Source organism: Peromyscus maniculatus, chromosome 17 (genome assembly GCF_049852395.1).
Source record: "Peromyscus maniculatus bairdii isolate BWxNUB_F1_BW_parent chromosome 17, HU_Pman_BW_mat_3.1, whole genome shotgun sequence".
Lineage (NCBI taxonomy): Eukaryota > Metazoa > Chordata > Mammalia > Rodentia > Cricetidae > Peromyscus > Peromyscus maniculatus.
In genome coordinates, this window is record NC_134868.1 from 60,415,238 (window position 1) to 60,440,977 (window position 25,740).

Consider the following 25,740-nt stretch of genomic DNA (forward strand, 5'->3'; position numbering starts at 1 on the left):
GCTGAGGTGTCACTTGGCTGTCACGCTCAACCCCTTAAAGGTCCCCTGGAGGGTCCCCTGGAGATTCCCCTGAGCCATAAGTAGGCTCAGGAAAGGGACTCTAAGCATAGTTAGTTGTAAAATAAAACATTTTGAAAAGATAGTAAGTCAAGGAAAGTCTTAGTCAGGAACCATGACGGGGTGGGGTTAACCCCAATTTCAACACATGGCAAGGAGGCCTTCTGCAAGGCCTGCATGTGGGACATTCTTCCAGACAAGCTATTGGCAGGAAACCTCAGCAGAAACCCCTCAGCTGTTATAGGTGAATCAGCTTCTTTGGCAGATAGCAGACCAATAGGGCGTGAGGATGAGCAAGAATTACTCCTGGTGCATTCCAGACTTGAACATCATTGTCCGCCTCACTGCCCTCGGGGGCTCCTGGATTCACACAGAGGTTAGAGTTGGGGTGTCCCTGAAGGGGCTGACTGTGCCGTGACACCCATGGCTGTACCTTCACCAGCCATACGATTGTCATAGAAGTGCATGTGATAAAAGCCATTTATTCCCTTCTTATCTGTGAGATCTGCAGCTCAGCTCAGTGCCGTTAATGAACACATGTCCCCTCACGAGAGCCTGCATTTACAGCCCATGGCGTACGTGTACGTAGACTCGTTACCAAGAACATCTTCAGAAACGGGAGTCACGTCAGCCTGCTACATGGTTTAATTATTTTAAAAAACCATAAACAATATTTAAATGATATCAATGCTTATGCTTGCATTCTAAATCTAAAACAACTCCCATTTCAGCATGACAGGAGGCTGAGTAAATAAAACATCACTACTCCACCAATTGCTCCCTAGTCATTAAAATGATGGTTATAAAACTCAGAAACACAGATGAATAGTTCCTGTAAATGAAAACAGCCAGGTGCAAAACTCAGTGTTGAAGGGAGGAAGCAGCTAGATCCTTCATACGTGCCTGGAGACAGCCTAAATTGGAAGTTTGGAATGTGATTTGGCTCCCTTTACTGAACTAAAGAACTGATTGTGGAATGACCCAGAAATTCCACTCCTGGGCATGTGTCCAAGAGAGCAGTCCATATGCCCCGTCCAAGGCATATACGCGCATCACGGGACTTCTTTGTTCGTACAAGAAGACTGGAAGTGGTCAATCAAATAATGCGACAGTCACCTGCACCGCTCTGTTGCTGCACGTTTTACAGAGGAATCTCGGGTGGAAGCAAAATAAGAATTAGTAACCAATGACGGTTGCATTCAGTGTTGAATGTGCATCTCAAATCTGAATGTTGAGTGGGAAAAGCCACCCAAGTAAAAGAAGAGGAAGGAGGCAGGTCACCCTAAAGTTCAAGCAGTTGGAGGCCACAGGGTCAGGGATGGGTGCAAAGTCCATAGAACCATGGGGATAACAAGGCACAAAGGTAGGCTGGGCTTCAACAGAATGGAAAGGAGATGTATGTCCATGTGGATCTCAACTATGCAGAGGACAGAGTTTGCCAGGTAAATAAACGTTAAGTGATAGGCTCTTAGACACCTGTTTATCTTGGCAAAGGTAAGTCCAGGATGTCATGAGGGTATGATATTTTATGACCAACCTTGCCTGCTCCAAGTCACCACACACCGTTTATTATCAGAAAGATAACTGCAGGCAAACGCATTCCAGATAAGGCTTCTGCATGGCCCAGACAGACCTTGAAGGAGAAGTGCAAACGTATTTTCAAGAAATTGAACATGGTCACCATAGTGTTTAATACATTCCATCCCTGAGTTCATGTATGTCTGGGATGGCTGATTTTCATTGTCAGCTCGGCTCCTGGGGATGTCTACTAGGGAGTTATCAGAGATGATTAGCTGAGTAGATAATACCTTCCCTGAATGTAGACAACACAGTTCTATGGACCAAGAGTCTAGACTGGATAAAAGGGTGTGGGGGAGGAGAAAGCTAGGCCCATGGCAACACTTCCTGGTCTCTGCTTCTTCACTCATAGAGATGTGAGGAGGAATCTCAGATGCACACTTCTGTCTGCATGGACCACACTTGCTCACCATGACGGGCGGTATCCTCAAATCGAGCCAAGGGAGTTCCTCCCTTAACTTGCTTCCTGTTAGGTATTTGATCATAACAACAAGAAAAGCAACCAGTACAGCCTTGGTCTATCCTCCTTTGTCTGTGGACATCTTCAGCAATCACCTGCTGTGGTGAGCTACAAGCTAAATTTTAGGGGTGCAGTCAGGACAAAGATGTTACTTCTGGCAGAGGAAAAAAAAGTGGCTTCATGTATCCTGGGCCAGAGGCACAGACTAGAGGGGGGGGGCGGTCTTGTGGTTGCCATACATTGTCACGGAGGGAGTGATGATTGTGAAAGTTTGCACATTACACATGAATCTTGGGGCGGGGTGGGGGGAGCCACAGCAAAGAAAGCAGACCAGACACATGCTCCCCCTGCTTTGTGCGCATGCTTACAAAGCTCGCGCTGGCTGTTTAGGACTGAGGGCCATGCAGTGGTAGGTATGATTATCTCTTTCCCCTTCCACAGGTGGGTCTTGCGTCCTTGGCTTTGGACTTCCCATGGTAAAGAGCAACAGTGGAGTAGAAGCTGCTGTGAGGATGGCAGATCCACGACGTGGTCCTTTCCAGGTGATGCTGGTTTCTGTCAATGCTCCACTTTGCTTTGTCTGTGTCAGTTTGCAGGTGACCAGGGGGCAATGCTTGGTGATGGGAGTCAGGGCTTGCGATCATGTCATTGCAGTGGTGACTGTCAGGTCTTGTGTCTGAGGAGGATTCATTCCCATCACAGTACAGCACAAGGCTGAAAGGAGAGTGAATTCAGAGGTATTTCAGAGGTCCGTAGTCCATTTTCAGTAAGCCGTTGGTTCACAGAGGTGAAGGACAGTGTAGTGGGTGGTTGTCTGTGCCATGCCCTGAAGCACCGCCCCTACTGAGGTAGCAGATAGCTGGTAGGTACCTGTCCCTGGGCATGGCTGCCAGGGACCCTTAAGACCTGGGATGCATGTATGTAGGCTCTCTTTGCTACCTTGTGGTCTTGCATGCTGATTCGGATCAAGGCAGAGCTCTCCAGAGAACTGTGTTGGACTGTGCCCCACCCCTGCAGGATTCTGTGACCAACTCCTTTATTCCGGTTGTGAGTTAACCCCCAAATAAATTCCTTTGACCATCAAATAGACTCTGTGGATTTATCCTATTAGGATAGTCATCAAATTCTCAAGACCAAGTAAAGAGAAACTTAAAAGGTACAAAACCCACTATATGGTCTGGTTTGATGGCCAGTGGTTCAGGGAGACAGACCAAGGCAGGACACAGCAGGCATGAAAGGCTGGGCAGGAGGATTTCTGTGATCTTCCAAGAAGAGGGACTACTACTAACCATGGGAAAGAGATGTTCCCCTAGCAGTTAAAGGCTGGTAGAATGCATGGACAAGTCTAGATTTCAGCTACATGCTTCTCTTCCATAGAAAGACATGTGTGTGGAGGGCCACTGCATCCCAGGCAGGAAAGCCATACCCTCCATGGAGCTGTTACCCTTCCCCAGAGCTGGACCTTCATAGGGTAAAGCCACACGCGGTCACAGGATTTACAAGAGTGACCTGATTTGCAACTTTCAAAATTCACCTGCTAACAGAGCCAGACATGGTGGTATACGCATGAAATCCCATCGCTTGAGATGCTGAAGCAAGAAGATTGATCACATGGCAAGACCTTATGTAAAAAAATCCAAAATCCACCTACCAAAGGCAGCCCTCTCAGTTCCACTGAGAATCAAAGATATGTATGAGCATGATCTGAGTTAAGGAGGGTAGTTCAGAGCTTGCCTTGGGTGGCCTGAAGTGTAAGACTCCATTTTCAAAGACGACATTGTCTCATGAGGATTATATAGAGCTACCCACTCAGTCTACAAGGAAGGCTCCTGAACACCACTGGTCCTTCAGCAAAGTCTCAGGACACCTGGCTTCTCACAGGGTGGGACCTTCCATAAAGCCATCGATCTTAGTTTGCCTCTCCCCAGTGTCTTACCAGTGTGGTAAGATTGCTTGCTACAGGGAACTGTGCCTGCCTTTGCCACAGAGGGAGCTCTGCAAAACTGCTTTGTAAATGGAAAGGGGAGAGGTCAGTGTAAATGTTTACCATGTGCCTCCGAGCTGCTCACATGGGGATGGTAAACCGCGTCATGTCTCCTAGCAGGTCTCATATTCACAGAGTGGGGAGCTGAGGGAAGTCATGGACAACCATGAGGACATGGGCTGGTTTGCATGTCTCCTCTTGCAGAGACCATCAGGATGCTTTGGATCTCCAAGCCCTCGAGTGCCAGACTCTGGTTGCTCAGGAGCATCTCAGCGGCTGTCACAGACCCCAGTGTTCGCTGTCTTAAGGATAGTACTTTAGAACTGTGCTGGAGCCCTTCCGGGAGCAAGAGTGGGTAAGAGGAGGCCTCTTCCTAGACTTGCTGAATCTGCTTTATGAACACAGTGGATCGACAGTCCCTGGACGCTCTGGGAGACACTGACCTCATGCCATCATTCCCCCAAGGGCTCAGATGAGCAGTTGGAGCACTGTGGCAGTGAGTAGAAGGTAGAAGTGGTTGGCTGTGCTTCCATACAGTCATGCTGTGTCCTTGGGAGGCATGTTGGTCTGTACTTCAAACCTGTTCCGTAATCTAGGCTTACCTTGTTGTTCTCATTTTGTCTTTTGACTTAGGATATGTTTAAAAAAAAAATCAAAATTTCTGTCAGTCACAGGGAGAATCACATTGGAAAAGTGGAGTTTGATAAATCTGGAAGAAAGTGATCCATGGTTTCCTTTCAACTTCACCTGAGTCTTGGGTGCTGTGTGGGTTTTTCAAAGTTAGTGTAGCCAAACACATAAACTCATGGGTCACGAAATCAAAAAGGCGGGCCAGAAATCTATGAAGTGGTAGCTCAGAAGAGGAAAGCAGGTCCTCTCTTTGTTAATTCTTAAGCAATGAAGAGCCAGCTGCAGGTTAAACACCATGCACACAAATCAACAGCCTTAGGTGCATCTCCACGCACAAACCGTGAAGTCTACATGTGTTCCCAACACACAGGCTTCAGTCGGACGGTCCAGGTATTGTCACCTCTATCTTATTATTATCGTTTTCTGACAGCTTTTTTTTTGTCCCTTCTGAGAACTGCATTCTCACCCAACCCCTCCTTTTGTCTTTTACTACATTTTGAAAAATAAATGCTAGCACACATATGTATACTGCATAGTGTGGCTGTAGGTTTAAAATGTGTTTGTCTCTAGTGTCAGGGCAGATCCCGAGTCCTCCTCTGAGAGGTAAGAGCAGTCGCCATCGGCTCACTGAGCTCTCTGCACCTCTGCATGCTCCATGTCCACCACTTTGTGCCTTTGATCAGCATTTTTCTGCTCACACCCCGAGGCTCGGCTCTTACCGTGTGCTTTTAAAGAAAGCTTCTGCGTGTCTTTACCGTTTAATGCAAGTATTGGGAAGCAGAAGTCTGCATCACCTGGAGGTTGGGGACGGTGGGGCTCTGTCGGATGATGGATGAAAGCGCCGAGGGAACACCCAAGTCACATTGAGAAGCCATGCAGGAAGAACAGGCAAGAGACCAGCCACTGCAATGCAGCAGGCGCCTCTCCTGACCATGGCTTCCAGCCAGGCTGCCTGTCACTTGTCAGCTCATCCTCCAGTTCAGCCAAAAGTGTCCGCAGCAGCACCCAGTTGAGCAGAGCCAGATGCGGAGAACCAGAGGACAGCCTTGCCCTTGGGCATGGCTCACATTCGGAAGTGCTTTACTGTAATCCTGATTTCACTGAGAGCGAGGAAATAACTTACATGAAAAGAATTGACTCTCCACCCTCCTAGCTGTAAAACAAAACCCTCATTCCCCAGGCCCAGTCGCTGCGTTTTAAAAATTGTCTTGTGTGCATGGGTATATGTATATGTGCTCTACATGTGCACCCTGTGCCAACAGGGGCCAGAAGAGGGCGTTGGATTCCCTGGAACTGGAGTTCCAGGTGGTTGTGAGCCACCACATAGGTGACAGGAATCGATCCTGCATCTTGTCGGAAGAGCAGCCAGTGCTCACGCGTCTGCGTCCTCTCGTCAGCCCCCCTACTCCTTCATTAGAGGAAGCATATTAGGAAAACAGCAGGGTTTGGAACAGGGCCTGTCGGGTTCACACGCCAAACCTTTGCCTCTGTTGCTGTGAATCGCACCACATTCATAAACTCTCTGAGTTTCTTTATGTAAAACAGAAAAATGCCGATCCGATGCCCTGTGTCAGTGCACAGAATGGCAGTCCTCGGTGCCTGGTCTAGTGCACCGTGTTCAGTATATGATAATCGCAGTCAGTGTGCCTTCCCCATGAACCCCAGCTACACACCTGAAGGAGCCAGCATGGATGGATGTGTCTGCAGCGAGGCAGTGTGTGCAGAGAGAAAACAGACCAACTCCAGCAGGCTTTGCTTCACTGCACGCAGCCCCCTCAGTCAGGAGCCAGTTACAAAGCAATGGTGTTTAACTATGGTTACTGACATAACCTGCACGGACTTTCCGAAACTGGGGTGTAGCATGCGTACAAACTCACAATCCTGCCTCCACTTCCCCAGGGCTGCTGTGTGCCACCCTAAGTGGCTTTTAGTTCAGACACAGGATCTCCAAGAGCCAGGATAAAGACTTTCTGTTCCCCATTCTTCTTCTGGGGTACTGCTTATTCTGAAGTAACTTCCAACATGCCCCATTGGCAGGCATAGGGAGTTACGGAACTGATTCTGTTAACTTCACTGAGTAGGGCGGGTCACAGGCACTCAGAGGACTGTAAGCAAAGATGGCAGGCACTGCCCTGAGTTCGGTCCTTTGCATCAAAAAGACATGTGCTGGCTTCCATATTCCTGGCTCAGAAAGAGTCAGGAAGTAGGATGCTGGAAGTTTATCTGCCCTAAAATCATTTAATTACTTGGAGAGTTTCATGAGACCATTTGGCCTTCAGATACTATTTTCAAAGAATGCAAGAGTCATCAAAAGAAGAAACCTCTGACATTTGATGCTAAAACAATCACATTTCTAGAAACCAGCTGACTCTCCTGAAAACATGGAGTCAGGTGTGGTGATCTTTTGCTTACGATCTAACAAACAAAGCTTGCCTGAAGATCAGAGTGCGGAGCTAAGCCACTAACTAGTTAGCCATAGAGGCCAGGCAGTGGTGGCACAGAACTTTAATCCCAGCACTTGGGAGGAGAAAGCAGGAAGATCAGGAGTTCAAGGCCACCCGGGCTACACAAGATTGATCCAGTCTAAAAGAGAAACAGCCAGGCAGTGGTGGCTCACACATTTGATCCCAGCACTAGGGAGGTAGAGACAGGAAGTGATATGGCTGGTGGGAGAGAGGACTATAAGACGGGAGGAGACAGGAGCTGAGGTCCCTTTCAGGCTGAGGATTTGACAGAGGTAAGAAGTCTCTCTAGTGGCTGCTCCTTTACTGATCTTCCAGCATTTACCCCATATCTGGCTTGTGTTATGGTCAGGACTGAAACAGACAGGCCTCCTTAATTACACAAGCACGGTGCCATTCTTGAAAACAATTCACAAATGTTAGGATGGATGTTTAAATTCAACCATGATTTTGTCCAAGGTGTCTGGCAACTTCCATAGTAAGAACAGCACATTCTAACCATTACTTGTCATGTGGTCCCTTAGATCTCGTTTAGATGCTAGACTTTACCTGGGGCTACAGTAAAACCTTCGTAGTCTTCTAGACCTTCCTATTTGGAAACAGAAATGCACACAGGGGATCATGAAAAGAAGATGCAGTTATAGAAGAGGATGGCTGCCATCCTGTGCCATCACTGTGCATGTCAGTATGTGTGTGTGTGTGTGTGTGTGTGTGTGTGTGTGTGTGTGTGTGTATATGTGTGTGTATGTCTGTGTGTGTATGTGTGTGTGCATGTCAGTGTGTGTGTGCTTGTGTGTGCGTGTGTGTGTGTGTGTGTGTGTATGTGTGTGAGTGCATGTCAGTGTGTGTGTGTGTGTGTGTGTGTGTGTGTGTGTGTGTGTGGTTGGAGTGGGACGCTTGTTTAGAGAGCAGGTTTTGCTTCAGATATTTGCTAAATTACTGAGTTTGGGTTGTCATGGTAATCAGCAGAATGATTTAAACAAGTCTACCCAGAAATAGAAATCACTTGTACTGTATTCATAAAAATCAAAGAAATCTCTTTATTTAATGGAAAGAAATTTCTCAATTTGAATGAAGGGAAACATGGTGCTTCGGGTTTCCTTCACTGATGAACTGCTTGCTAGGATGTCTCTGAAAAGCTAAAACACGGAGAAACCTCACGGGACGAGCTCAGAGGTCCTTAGACGGTTGTTGACAGGCCCAGAGCAAAGAAAATCACTGAAACACACCAAACAAACATTCAACTTGTAAGCTCAGAAAACAAAAGAGCAGTTCTGAAAAAGAGTAGAAATAAGACCACAATAACCCACAAAATATTTAAAACAACATCGCATGAGACTTGACAATCAAACACACGCACAAAAAAAAACGTTCTTTTAGAAACAGTTCTTACAGGCTGGTGTTGAGCCAGACCAGAGGTGAGCACAAACCAGGAGAGGCGCAAAAAATCACCACTACAGTTATAAGTTAACTGAAAGACCATAAAAACACACCTGCAATGGACAGGGAGCCTTAAAGTGGGTGGTTCTGTAGGAAGCATATGTGACTCAAAACAGAAACAAAATTGCATGGTCACAGTCGATCTGCTCCCCGACTGTTGGATGCCATTAGGAACATGGCAGAGAGGAGAGGAACAGAGTGAGTGACCCTTGTACTCATTAGCGTGAATTTGACAGTCAGGGGCTCTATGGGGGAAAGAACTAGAACCTTCTCTCTATCACAGAAACAAAAACAAACTAAACCAAACAGGGCTGGCGACCTTATAGGGCGAATGAGTCAGTGTAAAAATAAAATGGGGGCTCAAGAGATGGCCCAGGGGTTCCAGGCGACGGCTCCTCTTGTAGAGGACCAGCTTTGGTTCCCAGCACCTACCTGGGCTCGCAACCATCTGTAACCACACTGCCATGGAATCTGATGGCTCCTCTGACTTCTGTGGCTACAAGGCACTTACACACGTGCAGGCAAACAATTAATAAAAAACAAAAAAAGTGTAAGTAGCTCAAAATATTTTTAAAAGTAAAAATGGACTTAGTGAGTTATATGTGTGTGTGTGTGCATGCCTGTGTATGTGTGAATGTGTGTGTGACAATAGTAATTAAAGAACGATTAATTAATTAAATGGGAGGCGTTGTGGGGGGAGAGGTGGAATTGACAGATTTAGAACTCATATATGATAGTCTCAAACAAAAACGGCTGGGGGTGGTTGCACGTGCCTTATTCCTAGCACTTGGAGGCAGAAGCAGGTAGATCTCTGTGAGCTTGAGGCCAGTTCTAGGCTGGCTAGGGCTCTGTGACCCTGTCTTAAACAATAAGAAAATAAAAAATAAAACAAAGTTCTCATTAAAAAATAATTAAAAATTTAAAAATTAATTTAAAATACATATCAAGGCAGGAAATGAGATGGCTGTCATCATTCCATGTTAAAAATGTAGATTTTTAAAACAATGTTTAGAAGAAACATAACAGCTCTTCAGAAAAGATGAACTGCCAGGATTTTAGTAAACATGTGGCGGAAGGGCACATCTTAGCACCACTGCCATCATTTTGGAAAGAAGACAAGATGCGCCGTCACACATTGCCCACTGTGTCTGTCAGTGTGGTCAATGCGATAAAACAGTCAGAGAAACCAACAGGCACAGAGGGAAGAGACACCCTCTTGATTACTTCTTAGAAAACACCAAGCTATTCCATCAGAAATTTTATCAGAACCAATAAGAAAAATTTGCATGAAATTTAAGATTCCTAGACAGAAGATAAACTTGGGAAACTCTCCATTCAGTATTTCAATAAAGTGAAATAGAACAGAACAGCGTCCATGGCAGTAACACCTCATGAAGCGTCCAGAAAAGAAAAGCAGGGAAGGACACTCCGGGCCAACGGGAAAGCTGCAGGTGCTGCTGACGGGGTGAACGAACTCCAGATAAATGCTGCAAGGCGGAAGCGGTGGCCGAAGAGGGACAAGCTCCCCATGCCATCTGTGGATGTGTTTCTGGGCCATGCCCTCAAAGACTGCTTCATGAAAATCAGAATGAATACACAATGTGTGGGAAGGAATAAAGATCACCAAACCCAGGGAGAAGACTGGAATCTATTAACACAAACCAAGTCATTACAATATATTATTGATATAATTTCAATCACATTAAAACCGGGAGGGGACTGAACTCGGATGCTAATAGAGCAGAGTTCCTTGAATACCCAAGTTGACTATGAAATCATTTCAATCCCTCCTATGTGAAGCAATATTTATGATTTGTTGAAAATCTCAGAGTTTTTGAGGAGAAAATGTAAAGTAGCCTCCTTGCAATAAGAGAAGACTATGATAAGGACCTGACATAGGACTAAAATATGCGGTACACCTGCACCACGTCGCCAGGCCACGCTGCAAGGCTGCCTTGCTGGAAGAGTCTCTGCTCGGTCAGAGAAATGCAGACTCATGCTCTGACTGCAATCCTGTCACTAAGGCCCGGCCCAGGGGAATCCTGAGTGTGTGTGTCAGAAGCTGTGCCCAAGCATGCAGCCCTGCTGGCAACCGAGGAAAATGTGGAAAGAGACCTAGCCATCTGCAGATGAAGTTTCTGTATCCACAGGAATTAACTCAGCAAGTAAAAGCAGTTCTTTCCTGATGGGTTGATGTGGTTAAATCTCAGAACCAACATGGAGTTTAAAAACGGAGCGCAGAAAATACACCTCAGGCCTGCGCCCCTGTGCTTCTGATCGCGTCCTGTTCTTATGTAGCCGTTGTGGAAAAGAAGATGGCTGGGGAGCCTAGGAATATCGGGGAAGTGCTGAGCCGGGTCCAAGCTAGCAAACAAAAGGGACCTCTGCTTTTAGCTCTAGGTGTCTGTTCCTTCTGTCCTATTAAAAATGGAATGTCAAGTGTTACTCATGCTAACCCTCGGCTGCAGGTAAACGGGCTGCCTGCCATGGAACGCTGTACTCATCTTGAGTATTCAGTCTTTTCTAACAAAGAATAAAAGACATATGATAACAAAGGATATTACTCATTAAATGGAAAAAGAAATCTTGAGTGAGACTACCTTCATTTTTCTAACAAATGCACAGCGGGCATTTGATTATTTTTTTGAGGCATTTAAAAATTAATAGCATGAATCCATTTATTGAGAATTAGGTGCTTTCGACAGGATTAACAAAGAATGCGCAAACTTGTCTTGTTTAAACCCCAGCGCTTAATTATGTGCTGATCTCTGGATTTTCACTGTACACATCCTATAGTCTTTCCCCTGCCTTCTGTTTTCCCGGGCTAACTTTATAACTTGCAACTCTGACAGTTTAAATCTTCGTTGTCCTTTTAGTCAAGTCCTGCAAGGGGAAAGTCAGAGTTCGTATGTAAAGTAACATGTCCATCAGATCTCTATGCACAAGTCGGCTCTAAATTTCACACTGTTTCCTGTTTTTGTATTTCTTACATAAGGATAGACAGTGTGTCCTTTCCTGGGACATAACAATGACAAAATATAAAATGTAGGTCAAATGAGAGTGGGGGAGGGAGGCAAGTGACTGTCACTCATCCCACGGGTGGTGGCTTGAGTGGCGGTGGGCCACAGGCCCACACTGAAACGCTCGGTTCCCAGTTAGTGGACTGTCTGGGAAAGACTAGGACCTGTGACCTTGTTGGAGGAGGTGTGACCTTGTTGGAGGAGGTGTGTTGGGGGTGGGTTTGGGGTTTCAAAGACCCATGCTAGACATAGTCTCTCTCTCCCTCCCTCCCTCCCTCTCTCTCTCTCTCTCCCTCCCTCACTCTCTCTCTCTCTCTCCCTCTCTCTCTCCCTCTCTCTCCTCTCTCTCTCTCTCTCTCTCTCTCTCTCTCTCTCTCTCTCTCTCTCTCTCTCCCCCCCCCCTATGACTTGGGGATCTGATATGAACTCTCAATCATTGCTCCAACACCAAGCTTGCATACCACCATGTTCCCTCACCATGGTGATCACAGAGTCACCTCAAACTGTAAGCAAGGCCCCGGTTAAATGATTTCTCTAATAAGTTGCCTTCTTTTCTATCCACCCATCAGCCTCAGCACATGGAACCAATGATAAGGTGAGGCCGTGACCTCACGCCTCCTGGAGAAAGCCCTTGTTGTTAATACAGCGAGCTGAGCCCTTCCGCTCTGTCCCCATTCCTCGGCATTCCCAGGGACACGGGAGCTCCTCTGCTCTTCTCTCTGTGGAGCACACACCACTGGTATCCACCATCTCCTCTGCTCAGGTCCTGTGCTGGCTGGTCTTATGTCACCTTGACACAAGCTGGAGTCATCTGAGAGGAGGGACCCTCAGCTGAGGAACTGCCTTCATAAGATCATAGGAAGGCCCATGGTCTCATATGTTTGAATACATCATCTCCAGTTGTTGGTGTCCAGTTGGTCAAGCTATTTGGGAAGGATTAGGAGGTGTGTGTGGTAATATATTTTGGACCCTAATAAAATTTGCTTGAAGATCAGAGGACAGAACAAGCCACTAGATTAAACATAAAGGCTAAACAGTGGTGACACACACCTTTAATCCTAGCACTTGGGAGGTAGAGATCTGTCTAGATCTCTGTGAGTTCAAAGCCACCCTGGACTACATGAGATTGATTCTGTCTAGGAGAGAAACAGAGCCAGGCAGTGGTGGCACACACCTTTAATCCCAGCACTTGAGATCTCACGCCTTTAATCCCAGTATTTGGGAAGCACACACGCCATTAATCCCAGCACTGGGAAGGAAGTAATGGCTGGGTGGAGAAAGGTGTATAAGGGTGAGGAGACAGGAACTGAAGGCTTTTTCAGCTGAAGAGCTTTCGGCTGAGGACTCGGAGGCTTTCAGTCAGAGGATTTGTGGAGTTGGTGAGGTGAGATGTGGCAGCGGCTTGTTCCTTTGTCTCTCTGATCTTTCAGCATTAACTCCAATATCTGGCTCTGGGTTTTTTATTAAAAGACTGATTTATCAATTTGAGCAACAGGTATGGCCTTGTTGGCAGAGGTATCATGGGGGTGGGGAGATGGGGGGAGCGGCCTTTGAGGCCTCCAATGCCCATGCCATTCCCAGTTAGCTCTCTCTGCCTCTGATTCTGTCTCAAAACCGGAGCTCTCAGCTGCTGCTCCAGGCTTGCCTGCCTGCTGCCCACCATGATGGTCATGGATCAACCCTCTGGAAATGTAAGTCAGGATAAGCTCTTTCTTTATAAGTTGTCCTGGGCACAGTGTCTCTTCGCAGCAATAGAAAAGTAACTAAGACACAAAAGAAATGCAGGAGTCTTTTCTACGCCTCCGGTGGCTGGCGGGGGGTGGGGGTGGGGGCGGAGGTGTTTATCCAGACTTGGCTCCATGCTTTCAACACAGAAAAATAAAGGTCAAAAATCCCTCTAAATAGGAGCTCCAGGCCTATGTCATCTGCATCCGCGGGAGGTGAGGCTATCCGGAGCTCTGACTCTCAGCAGGCTGGGAGAGCAAGAGAAAGCCCGGGAGGCAGGCTCTGCATGCATTGCTGTAGGTTATGTTCCTGTTTTAAAACATATTAACATGATTTTATTATACTATACTATTATAACTTTCCTATTTTACTACTGTTGCTGAATTGGGTTTTTTTTGGGGGGGGTTGTTTGTTTTTTGTTTTCATTTTTGTTTTTCAAGACAGGGTTTCTCTGTGTGGAGAACTGGAACTCATTCTGTAGACCGGGCTGGCCTCAAACTCAGAGATCCGCCTGGCTCTGCCTCCCCAGTGCTGGGATTAAAGGCGTGCGCCGCCGCCCCTGACTGATTACATCAGTTTTTAATAGTGATGTTGTCATCTACTCCTCTCATAGCTGAGAAAGAGCAACATCCCTAGAAAGGATTAACATCGGAAAACTGTGGTTTTAAAATGTGCTTTTCAAAGAGAAAGGCTTTGGGAGGACCGTGAGGGAGGCCCCCATTCCACCGTCTCACTTACCGCTCCTCTAACAATAAAATATGCCCATTTTAGTTTTTAGCTATTACACAGGATTTTACCCCAAAGGCACTAGTTTACATATGCTTTGAGGATGGTAAAGTTGTAAAGAAATGTGAAGGATGGTTGCTACAGAGCTTCCGGTGTTCTCGTTGCTGTTGTTATTAGCTCTTTCTACCTCCTTGCATCGGGTCACTCTGAATCAAGCCTAATAAACGGTTCCAGTCTGCTTCAATTCTGACCTGCTTCTACTGTGACCTAAAGCATCCAGAGAGAGCCACACAGATGTCAAGGTCACAGCAGACAGGAGCCCAGGAAAAGCTCACATTAATCTTCCAGGCAAACACAGAGACAGTATGTGTTCATCTCAATTAACTAGTCATCAGAAGTCCCCTGCCTGACACCACAAGGTTTCCTCATAGGAAAAAGTCTTCATGGAATTCAGAAAGAGAAAGTACAACTGTTTCTTCATAATATGTTGTGGGATATTTGTTTAACTATGTAAAGATGTGTTGCATTTGTTTAATCATGTAAAGATGTTTTTATTTGGGAGCTGGTTGGTGACCCAAAGAAAAGACCAACTATAATAATATACCCATTTTACTTTAGGAAACAGGGTGATCATTCCAAGAGAATGCATTGGTTTGCTTTATCTTTGCTTGGCTCTGCCCACAGTATCTTAAAGTTAATGCTGTACATATCCACTGGCCAGCATCCACTCTCTTGGAATTTTCACAATAAAATGCTGTGTGGAAATGTTCCCACCCCAGTGTTTAGGTGGGCTTGCCACCTTTAACCACCAAGATATCGGAGTTTTAAATTCATTGTCTTCCACACAATTGTAATACTTTCAAACAAATGGGGACTGGTACCTACCACAAGCCTGTTGTGAGGTTATGCAAACCTATCTGACCTTTCTCTCATTCAAAAAGCGGATCTTTAGAATATGAAGTGCCTGGGAATTCCTAAGAGTTAGAAACGCTGCAGATAAAACTTTCCCTTGTTTTGCTTAGGATTTAAACCTGACTCTGGGTGATTCTTGAAAAAAAAAAGTTAATGATTTCAAGGAGGTGCCATCTCTTAGAGGCGGAGTATGTAACTATAATTTGTGATTCATTTCTCATTCTCCACAAATACTTTCTTCATGTAGTTGCTTACAAAGAACAGCAAAAGCTAAGGCTGCCATCTCCCTTTCCATTCCGACACACCAGACAAAGTATCCACGGTAAAGGAGGCCATGTCTCCTCTCTTTAACATATCTGTTTCCAATTGTATAAACTTAAGACTCTGCAGGATTCAAATGTCAAGTGGAAATTTTCTAGAAGTTTCTGTGCCCCCAGGTTTATGCATTAATTAAACATTAATTGATCATCATCCATGTGAGCAAGGATGCTAATATCTTTCTACAAGGTTACTTTGGTAAATTTAGCACATGTGTGCCAGCTGTGAATATCATCACATTTATGGGCTGTGACATCTCATTTCCATTGTCAACTTGATCAAGAACCGCACCGGGGGGGTGGGGGGGTGGGGGGGGTGGGGGGTGGGATTAGTGAGGTCCACCTTTGGATGTGTGTGTCTGTGAGACTGGGGAGACTCTCCCTGGATGTAGACAGTACCATCCCAGGGGCGAGGTTTCTGAATCTCCCCTTCCTCTGCTTCCTGGCCCACTGACTGGTGAGCCAGGTGCCTTTGACCAAGCTGATCCCACCCCCAGCCTTCCCTTCCATGCTGGAGTGTATCTCTTCCAAACCCAAACCGAGAATAGACCCTTCCTGTCTCAAGCTCTCTCTTAGGTATTGCATCACGGGGAGGGGAAGGGCTGGGAAGGCAGAGGACCACAGACCAACTAATAACCAGACAGTGAAGCAAGAGCTGAAACCCCATGGCACTGAAGGGTCGGGCTAGAGATCCTTCATCACACCAGAGAAAGAGCCAGGTGTCTCTGCTAAAACACTTGACCTGCCCTAAGCTCTTAGAGCAGCTTTGAACACATGGAGTGCTGAGTGCCGAGACTCTGCACAGGTACATTTGAGGGATTCTAATATCCCTTAGTTCAAAACCTGAAATGTCTATACTCACAACTTTCCCATTAATTGATGTTAATTTTAATATTTTCTAAAAAAAAATGGCTTAATTCAGAATTTGGTAAAGAACTCTAAGACAACAGAAAATATTTCTCAGAGAGTTTCATTCAAAGACAAGCCAGCCTGTGAAGACTTCTGAGTTCAATTTCACTTTCAGATGTCTGCTCAAGGTCATTACCAGTGACAAGAATAATAACAGAGCTTTTCATTGACAAAATGCCATGGAAATCTATAATTTTTAGATGATCAAATAGCCCTGAAAATCTCTACTGCTTAGAGATGATTAGGGGTATGAACCAAGAGGATTGCCACAGAGACCCTTTGTCAAATAACCCATGGAGCAAGTAAGGAATCTCGAGGCAGAATTAGACACATCATCATACTGTTTCTGAAAGAGACGCACGTGGGTTATCAACCAACTCCTGAGCTTTAGATATTCTTAGACATCTTGCTCCTAGATTCATAAAACTTCCATTCTTCTCAGTGCACAAAAGGCCACATCTATACCTTCATTCTAGAGAGAGCACATTTGCATATCCATGCATGAGAGACAGGTTGATTCATCCATCAGTGCTGGTGTGTGGGGAGGTGGGGTGGGGGCTTATATTTCTAAAGCATAATCACTAATACCCTTCCAGTGAAACTAGCTTGCTGAAATGAAGTCTGAATGAAGCCTACCCCTGGGCTGGGCTGTAGCAGGACGCATCTCTCTGAGGTAAGGCCTGAGTTAGGTATGGCCGAACAGCCCAGGGGTCAACATCCACAGCCCCTGCGTTGTGTGTGACTGACTGGGTGGCACTGGGGTCAGTGGGCCCACAGCTCCTGAGCTGCGACACAGTGACAGAGACACAAGCATCCACGACTCCTACCTTCTGTGTTCATCTTGATTCTGGAGGCAGCAGTTCACGGTGTTTATCAGAAAACCAAACAAACGACTATACAGTGATTTGGCCAAGAGATCACGGTAGAATGCAGCCATCTGTGTGGTGTGCCGACGTATTATCATGTCTCCTGGAAGAGGAGAAGGAGAGGAGGTATAAGGACAAGCGGTCCCCTCATATTAGAAGCCAACACAACCATGGGTCTCGTTCATTCTCTGTGGCATCCACACACATCCAACAATGTTAAAAACGACCCTGAAAGCGCCTGTCAGTTATCACACATGATGCCATCCCATGAGTGTCAGGTGCCTTGGCTGACTAGAATCTCCGACCATGCTGTTGCACCTCTCCACAGCTGAGCCATTTCCTCACAGATAGAGAGCTAACTTGGGGTCCTGTGAGTGAGTTTTCTGATAACAGATCCCTGGCTGGGCATTGAACTAGCCTGGGGCATTTGAACACTTGCCTGTCTGGAAAGTAATGGTAAAATCAATCACAATGTACTTGTGGAGCTAGGGGACAAGACAGGCCTTCAGTAGGAAGTATCTGTCATTCTCCAAAGGAGAGGTGGAAACCATGAGAGAGAATTTCCGGAATGAAAAGACCAGTGAGGGGACCCAGGGAAGAGAGTTAGGGTGACCTGTGGCACAGGCAGAGCTGTTACAGATAGTGAGGAAATGGAGGTTAAAATTCTCACCCGGGGTCTTGGCCGACACAGTGCATCCTTGAGTCTCAGGCTGAGCAGATAACAGGGACAGATGTGTCCCTTCAGTTTGAAAGAGAGAGGAGCAGCCACTGAGACAAGATAGAACTGTGCCGCCGCCTTGAGAGAGCAAGGTCAAGGCTATGGGTGTGGAACAGCACACTGAGGCAGAGAGACAAGCGCAGCCTAAGAGATGCCACCTCCCTGTTTCCCAGGCTAACACAGTTGAGGATTTCTGCAGAGTGGCCAGTGTGGTGGGGGAGCGTGGTGTGAGCAGAGGAAACCAGATGGTCGCGTGATAAGTGACAAGTGAGTTTAACGCGTCTTCAGAAACACACGACACAGGGCCCTGCATCTGGAGAGCGTCATGGTGCTTAATGTGGCTGGGTGCAGAGGTGTGGATGGGGACATGGTTAGGAGTGACCTGGAAGTCCAGCCTACTGGGAGGGGCTCAGGAAAGGGGCATCTTTGAAAGACTGTTGACCACAGGTGAAAGCACACTTGCATCCCGTGTTGTTGTCCCTACGGGACGAGGGAAAATGGGCAAAGTCCAGAAGAAAACATCAACAGAGTTTGCTATCGTGATCCAGGTCAAGAAACCAAGAGGGCAGTGAGAATGGGGGCTACTTATGGGGTCACGGGGGTCTGATCTACTCGGTAGAGAAGGAAGAGAGGGGAGAGGAGACAGCACTCCCTGGTGAGTGGCTGGGTGGATCGTGAGAAAACTCACTGAGTAATGTAGAGGGGGATTCTAAGAGGCTGGGGTCATTGGCCAAGTGACAAGATACCCTAAAGTGAGACCCCCTGATAGCAGGTGAGTTGGGTATAGAATAGCGGGGCGGGGGAGCAAGCCCTCACAGCTGTGAAGAGGAAGGTTGGATGGAGAAGGGCATCGATCCCGAGTTTGCAGCAGATAACTGAAACACACCTAGGAGAGTCGGTCTGCTTGTGCTCTGAGCAGGGCCACGTACCACGCCAGGGAGTGGGCGTGCACAGAGAAGCTGTGAAGCCGACCTGTAAAGGGAGACAGCCTCTTGCTGCTGGCTTGGCGTTAACCCCTTTTACTCTGAGTGCTTTCCTCTCTGAGGACAGAGACAGTTATGCCCACCTCGCGACCATTTGTGAGATCAAGAATGACAACACTCGGAGTACCTGGCACTGTGCCATCCACTCATAAACACCCAATAAATGACAGCTCCCATTACAGGCGGAAAAGGCAGAGAGAAGCCTGCCCCACCCCCACAAAAGGTCCGTGTTTTACGAGAATAAATCCTCTTAGATTGATGGCTTTGTTTTTCTGAACTGACAGGTTGATTAGGAAGAGAGCTAGTTAATCAGAATGATCTCCCAGGAGCATGGCAGTGTTCCCGTACAGTAAAGGGGGACCAACCAGGCTCGTTACGCTCTCTTTCGGCACTTGATCCACACAGTTTCCCCATGTGGAGAAAGGCATGGTTTATTTAATTTCCCTACTTGAAAGAAGCCCAGGAACCATACAAAGGTAAAAGTCAGACTGCACAAAGACGTACCTTTAAAATACTGAATATCAGTCGTTAAGGCAGATGCCAACTCATCTGTCGATACTTGCAACATGCCAGCCACTGAAATCAAAACAGGCTGTAAATATGAAATCACTGTGCATTTTGACACACTTTATAGACATGCTTCATGTAGACACATTCAAAAGAGGGAAATCAACTTCTACTCTCCAGGTTAAACTTATCTAGAGAACTCCTTAGTACTCCAAACATTAAAGGGAGCTCATGTCTCTCTGGATTCAGTCATGACACATTTTTTGCCCTCATTACCCTCATAGTGCTGGATTATTTTTTTTCCCAAATTTCTTATTAAATAACTTTGAAACAGGTGAAATAGGCTGTTGATGGACAACTTGTAGTTTAAGGGTATTTTAAAAAAGTAGGCCTGGCTAGAAAGGCAATGCCACAGGAGAGAGATCTTGAACAAGACATTTAAAGGGAAGTAATTGTGTTTATAATGTTTAGCTCATGGTCTGGTCTCTAAATCCTGTGGGGAGAGTGACGGGGACAAAGACTATTGAGACAATATCACATGAACCGACCCCCTATGCTGTCAGTGTGGTCTGCAGAATGGGAACGTGAAAGCGCATTTATCCGTTACCCCCTGAGCCCTTTAGAGAAAGAAAGAGGTTCTCCCCTCCCCCATGACTTCAGCCCTGGGACGTGATTTTTTTTCCAGCTGGCTTTTTGTACTGTGTCTCCATCTACCGGCAGCTCTGTGAAACTGCACGGCAGCGATGTCCCCGGCAAGGTGGTGCTCCACTGACCTTGTTCCAGAAGCCGGAGGTCAGAGACAAAGGCAGAGTCAGCTTCTGTCAGCGCCGTGAACTGGATGTCTCCCAGGTGCAATATGGCCGCTAGGATCACAAACAGGTTCTCCACCTCCTAGGTGTTGACAGAGAACAGACAGACTTGCTCAGAGAAGGGGACTTCTCTGGAAGCACAAGGCGAGCGCCATGTGCTCTCCACTCTTCAGACCCACAGCGCTCCACGAAACTGCCGATGCGGACTCAGAATCAAATCTCCACACAATGTGCATTGCTCTTAAACCTGTGCTGTGCTCTGATATGAATCAGCGGGTTCTGGGTAATCAACATTCCAAAAAATTAGTGATCATAGTCCACGCTCGGACAGGAAACACCCCTGGGGTCCCAAGCTTTCCTTGCATAGAAGGTGCAGGAAGCTGGGGAGGAGGGTCTGGAAGCCTGGAACTGTGCAGAGGAGGAGTCAGACCTGAAGTTGGGAATTTCTGTCATCTTCCCATCTTTAAAGCGAGAGCCTGGAGACATCCACCTCAAGTAATGCCTAGGTACAGCATCCCACAACTATGGCAGACAGCATTTCCTCCGGGCTCTCCCTTGTGTTATACAGAACAGCATTTCTACAGCACAACACATGTCCACCTCTTTAGTGACACGCATAAATCTTCCTTCAGTGCTCTGCAAGCTGGGCACCTCTGGACATGCAGGCAAGGAGGATCTGGGCTGCTCCTTCAGTGAGGGAGGCAGAGCTATGGACATTCACTACAACCCACAATACAATGTGGTGGGTTGGCATCAGGAAAACCTCCCTGAGGGGGTGCGGAACCCTGGGATTCTACCGCTGTCTGCAGTGGGCAGTCATGCCCTCCGAGGCCTAGTGAGCTTGCCTGCTGTGAGGGATGGGATGCAGAGGGATGCAGAGCCTCAAAGGACCATCATCCCTTGCAGATTTTGCTCCAAAGGCCACACCTGCCCAGAAATACTGTTCTTTTTCATGGACAGAGGCCATCACTCCAAAGTGGAATAACTTTTATTCCTCGCATTGCTTTAAAGGCTTAGGATAAAGGGAAGGACATTGGGCTTTTTGCGTGTATTTTGCTTGCCCTGCTTTTGAGGATCAAGTGTGGAATTTCAAAGCTATGTTTCCAAGCGAATGGTATTTTGGTAAAATTCTCCTGCCCCTGTCTGCGCTCCTGTTCCCTAGGGGATCTAGAAACTCTGTGTCGGGGAGGGGGAATAAGAAAAAAGACACCACAGAAGTCTGTGCAAACACAGAGCCTGCAAGTGGGCGGGGCCAGGAAGTCTGTGCAAACACAGAGCCTGCAAGTGGGCGGGGCCAGGAAGCCAGTGCAAACACAGAGCCTGCAAGTGGGCGGGGCCAGGAAGCCAGTGCAAACAGAGAGCCTGCAAGTGGGCGGGGCCAGGAAGTCTGTGCAAACACAGAGCCTGCAAGTGGGCAGAGCCAGGAAGCCAGTGCAAACACAGAGCCTGCAAGTGGGCGGGGCCAGGAAGCCAGTGCAAATACAGAGCATGCAAGTGGGCGGGGCCAGGAAGCCAGTGCAAATACAGAGCATGCAAGTGGGCGGGGCCGGGAAAAGAACAAAATGTAGACACCATCAGACTACCTCTCCCTCCTAGAACCCCGGGCTCTGAAAGGCGGGGCTTCCTGCCAAATACAGTGCCTCAGTGAACCCATGGAGGGTGAGTCATTTGCCAACTTCCCTGGATGCTTCTGCCTGCCTCTCCTGCCCCCCTCCCCCTCTCCTGCCCCTCCTGCCCCTCCTGCCCCTCCTGCCCCTCTTGCCCTCCTGCCTCTCCTGCCCCTCCTGCCCCTCCTGCCCTTCTGCCCCCTGCCTCTCCTGCCCCTCCTGCCCCTCCTTCCCCCTGCCCCTACCTCTCCTGCCCCCCTGCTCCTCCTGCCCCTACCTCTCCTGCCCCCCCTGCTCCTCCTGCTCCTCCTGCCCCTCCTGCCCCCCCTGCTTCTCCTGCCCCCCCTGCCCCTCCTGCCCCCCCTGCTCCTCCTGCTCCTCCTGCCCCTCCTGCCCCCCCTGCTTCTCCTGCCCCCCTGCCCCTCCTGCCCCCCCTGCTCCTCCTGCTCCTCCTGCCCCTCCTGCCCCCCCTGCTTCTCCTGCCCCCCCTGCCCCTGCTAGCAGAGACTGTGGGCAAGGGTGACAGACGGCCTTCCGAAAACAAAGGAGCTCATGCTTCAGACTGTATTTAGGACCAAGAGCTGTGGGCATACCAGGGCCCCCAGGGACCTCTTGTTAATTGTTCCTGAGGACTTGGCACAACCCAAAATATTTCTGTATTGAGGGTGGAGATAACCCATCCGGAAAACAAGAATGAACGTCCTCGTGGGGCTGAACCATTCATGTCTAGTTCTCAGGGTCAGCCCTGTCCAGAGCAGTGACCTATAACCACGTGGTTATTTAAATTTAAATTCGTATTGTAAGATAGGAAAAATTAATTTCTTCAGTCTCATTAGCCATGTGTGAAATGACCAGGATCCAGATAGGGCTGGCAGTCCCAGGCAGTTTGGCATGAGCCACAGGGCCTTTCCATTGTCTTGGAAATGGCTGTGGCACAGAGGTGGGCTAAACCTTTCCATGCATCCTCTAGCTTCCTAGAGAAGATATTTAAGTAAAGTGATTACATTAGTTTGCAGGGTGACCATTTAACAGCACACAGTTTCTTCAGACTGGCCAGGTTCCACATGAGCCAATCAACACAGTTATTTGGTTGGCACTAGGTACATATGTGGAAGGGTTTTCCTATTTCCATTGAAAATGGCAGGGCTGGAGAGATGGCTCAGTGGTTAGGATAACTGACTGCTCTTGCAAAGGACCTGGGTTCGATTCCCAGCACCCACAAGGTTGCCCATAACTTATGTAACTCCTGTTCTAAGAGACCCAATGCCTCCTTCTGTCCTCCATGGGCACTGCATACAAGCAAAACACCCATACACATAAAATTAAATTTAAAAAGGAAATAACATTAATGTCCTTTTACTATGTGTTGTCTAGTATCTGCCTGTCTGGTATCCACCCCGTATTTGTTTATCCCCCCATCCCTACTGGACAGTAAGCCCCAGAGGCCAGATAGAATCCCATTCCCTGCTGAAACACTGTCAAGGCCAACAACAACCAATGGACTACACTGAGGCTCAGGGCATGGTTTGGGATGAGTGAATCTTTATAAACTGGTAGAGGCTGGTTTTCTGTGTTACACCCCTGACTCACCAGGCTGCTGAAGCCAATGACATTCAGGGCGTGTTTCAGAACTACAAGTCTCTCCTTGTTCAGCGAACGCTCTGCTGTGGACACATCTTCCTGCATGCCTTGGTTCAGATACCTGTTAAGATAAACATGTGGCATTATGGCTTGCATTCAGACACCAGTGTGAAAGGTTACCTCCTCCACACCTGATCTCTGTCATAATGGAAATCACCTGGACGTTGTGTCCTCAGGTGTTTACAAAACTACATGGGAGCACGTGATGTTTTGGGGAAGACAGTAATTGTTGTACCTGAACACCGTCACATTGCGGACATGAGCTCACCTTATCTGAACCCTTCTTGGTGAGGAGAGACAGTCACCAGCTGTGAACTTCATATAGGAAGTTGGCAGGAGCCAGAACAGGCAATGCAACTCGCATTTGCATGGAGGATGCTTAATGTATACTAATGTATTATCCCTGCTTGCCAGGAGCATTTCATTTTAAGGTTGCTGATTAATTCCCTTCGCTTGATAAACACAGAATCATCGATTACCAAATGCAGGCATGCTAAAAAGCTGAAGACACAAAGACAAAAGTCTCCGCCTGGAACCTCAGCAGGAACAAATTAGGTACCCAGGGCAGAGAGGAGAGGAGAGCTAGCCACAAGGCAGCGGAGCAACCGACCTGAGCCCTGCGTGTAAGATGCTTGTAAGTGTGGAGGAAGCAGGCAGGCACCCGGAGGAAAAGCTGGGGAGGGGCGAGGCTCCCTTAGGAGAGCCTAAGTGAGAATGGGCCTAGTTTGCAAGCAATGTTCATGTCCCTGAGAACATGCAGCAGCACATATGAAGAACACAAGCAATGCCCGTGTCCCTGAGAACATGCAGAGGCACATATGAAGGACACAAGCAATGACCATGTCCCTGAGAACATGCAGCAGCACATATGAAAGACACAAGCAATGACCATGTCCCCGAGACCATGCAGTGGCACATATGAAGGACACAAGCAATGACCATGTCCCTGAGAACATGCAGCGGCACATATGAAGAACACAAGCAATGACCGTGTCCCCAAGAACATGCAGCGGCACATATGAAGGACACAAGCAATGCCCGTGTCCCCAATAACATGCAGCGGCACATATGAAGGACACAAGCAATGCCCATGTCCCTGAGAACATGCAGCGGCACTTACGAGGGGACACAAGATTAGCTGTGAATGGTGTGCACAAGGTACACAGGTCAACAAAATGAGACTAGGCTGGGCAGGGGAGGGGCTGGGGCAGAGGGGGTAGACTAGGCTGGGGGAGGGGAGGGGCTGGGGCAGAGGGCATAGACTGGGCTGAGGCAGGGGAGGGGCTGGGGCAGAGGAAGAAGCACTTATGATGTTTTGTCCTGGTGTCAGTGTCCTTGGGAAGGTGACTCTATTCCATCCACCAGGTGTCATTATCAAGGGGGAGGTATCTTTTGTGAGAAGGCCTCATGTTGGATCAGTCACACCAAATTTAAACTAAACTGTTAGGGTTTAAGCCACAGCCAGAGAAATAACAGCTTCAATAATCTGGAACTCAAAAATGGCAAGAAAAGACACCTGAAAAACCTTCCCTGTACAGAACCCTGAGACCACTTGAGTAGACCGGCTCACAAAGTAGGAGACTATGAACAAAGGAGGCTGTCTTCTCCCCATAGGTTCTGCACATGAAGAAAACATATAATTTTTGAGTGCAGAAGGAAGATTAATGGAAAAAATTATAAGAGCATGAAGGAGGGTAACTGAGTGAATAAGCTCAGTGTTCATCCCATAAATACCTGAAGATGCCAGAAAGGGTCATGGAAAAGAGATGGATGGATGGATGGAGTTAGGTAGGTCTATAAAAAGACAGACAGATGGATGACAGATAAGCAGAGTTAACAGGTAGGTAAGTACATAGATAGATAGATAGATAGATAGATAGATAGATAGATAGATAGATAGATAGATAGATAGACAGACTGACAGACAGACAGACAGATAGATAGATAGATAGATGATAGATAGATACGATAGATAGATGATAGATAGGTGATAGACAGACGGATGGATGATAGGCAGATACATGATAAACAAATGACAGGCAGATAGACGAATGAGACAGAAGAGTAGTAGATAGACTATAGAGAGATGACAGATGACAGGTAAATGACAGCTGATAGAATATAGATGGATGAGAGGTGTTACAAACATAGATATAGACGACACATGGACAGAAGATAATCCAGGTAAGGTGGCACCCTTACATGCCTGAGTCCCAGGATACTAGGACAAAGTGACCGAGGACTCTGAGGCCAAGACCACCTCACACTGCACAGCAGCAGAGCAGGGACAAAGTGAATCTGGCAACTTCACGACACTCTGCCTCACAAGAACAATTAAGGAAAAGGCCACGGCTGCAGTTTAGTGATACCGCATTTACCTCGTGCACAC

The 25,740-nt window shown here is 47.4% G+C and overlaps 1 protein-coding gene across 2 annotated transcripts in view; it reads right to left on the reverse strand.

Annotated features, from left to right (window-relative positions):
• The window catches only part of Myo16 (myosin XVI), a 482,961-nt gene that overhangs the window by 169,839 nt on the left and 287,382 nt on the right, over positions 1–25,740 (reverse strand). For both annotated transcript variants that reach the window (XM_006981334.4, XM_015999820.3), the window contains exons 17-20: positions 23,301–23,412; positions 20,068–20,185; positions 19,292–19,363; positions 17,048–17,189 (exon numbers count right to left, since the gene is read on the reverse strand). In XM_006981334.4, the coding sequence (XP_006981396.2) occupies positions 17,048–17,189; positions 19,292–19,363; positions 20,068–20,185; positions 23,301–23,412 (444 nt within the window). The remainder of the gene's footprint in view (positions 1–17,047; positions 17,190–19,291; positions 19,364–20,067; positions 20,186–23,300; positions 23,413–25,740) is intronic.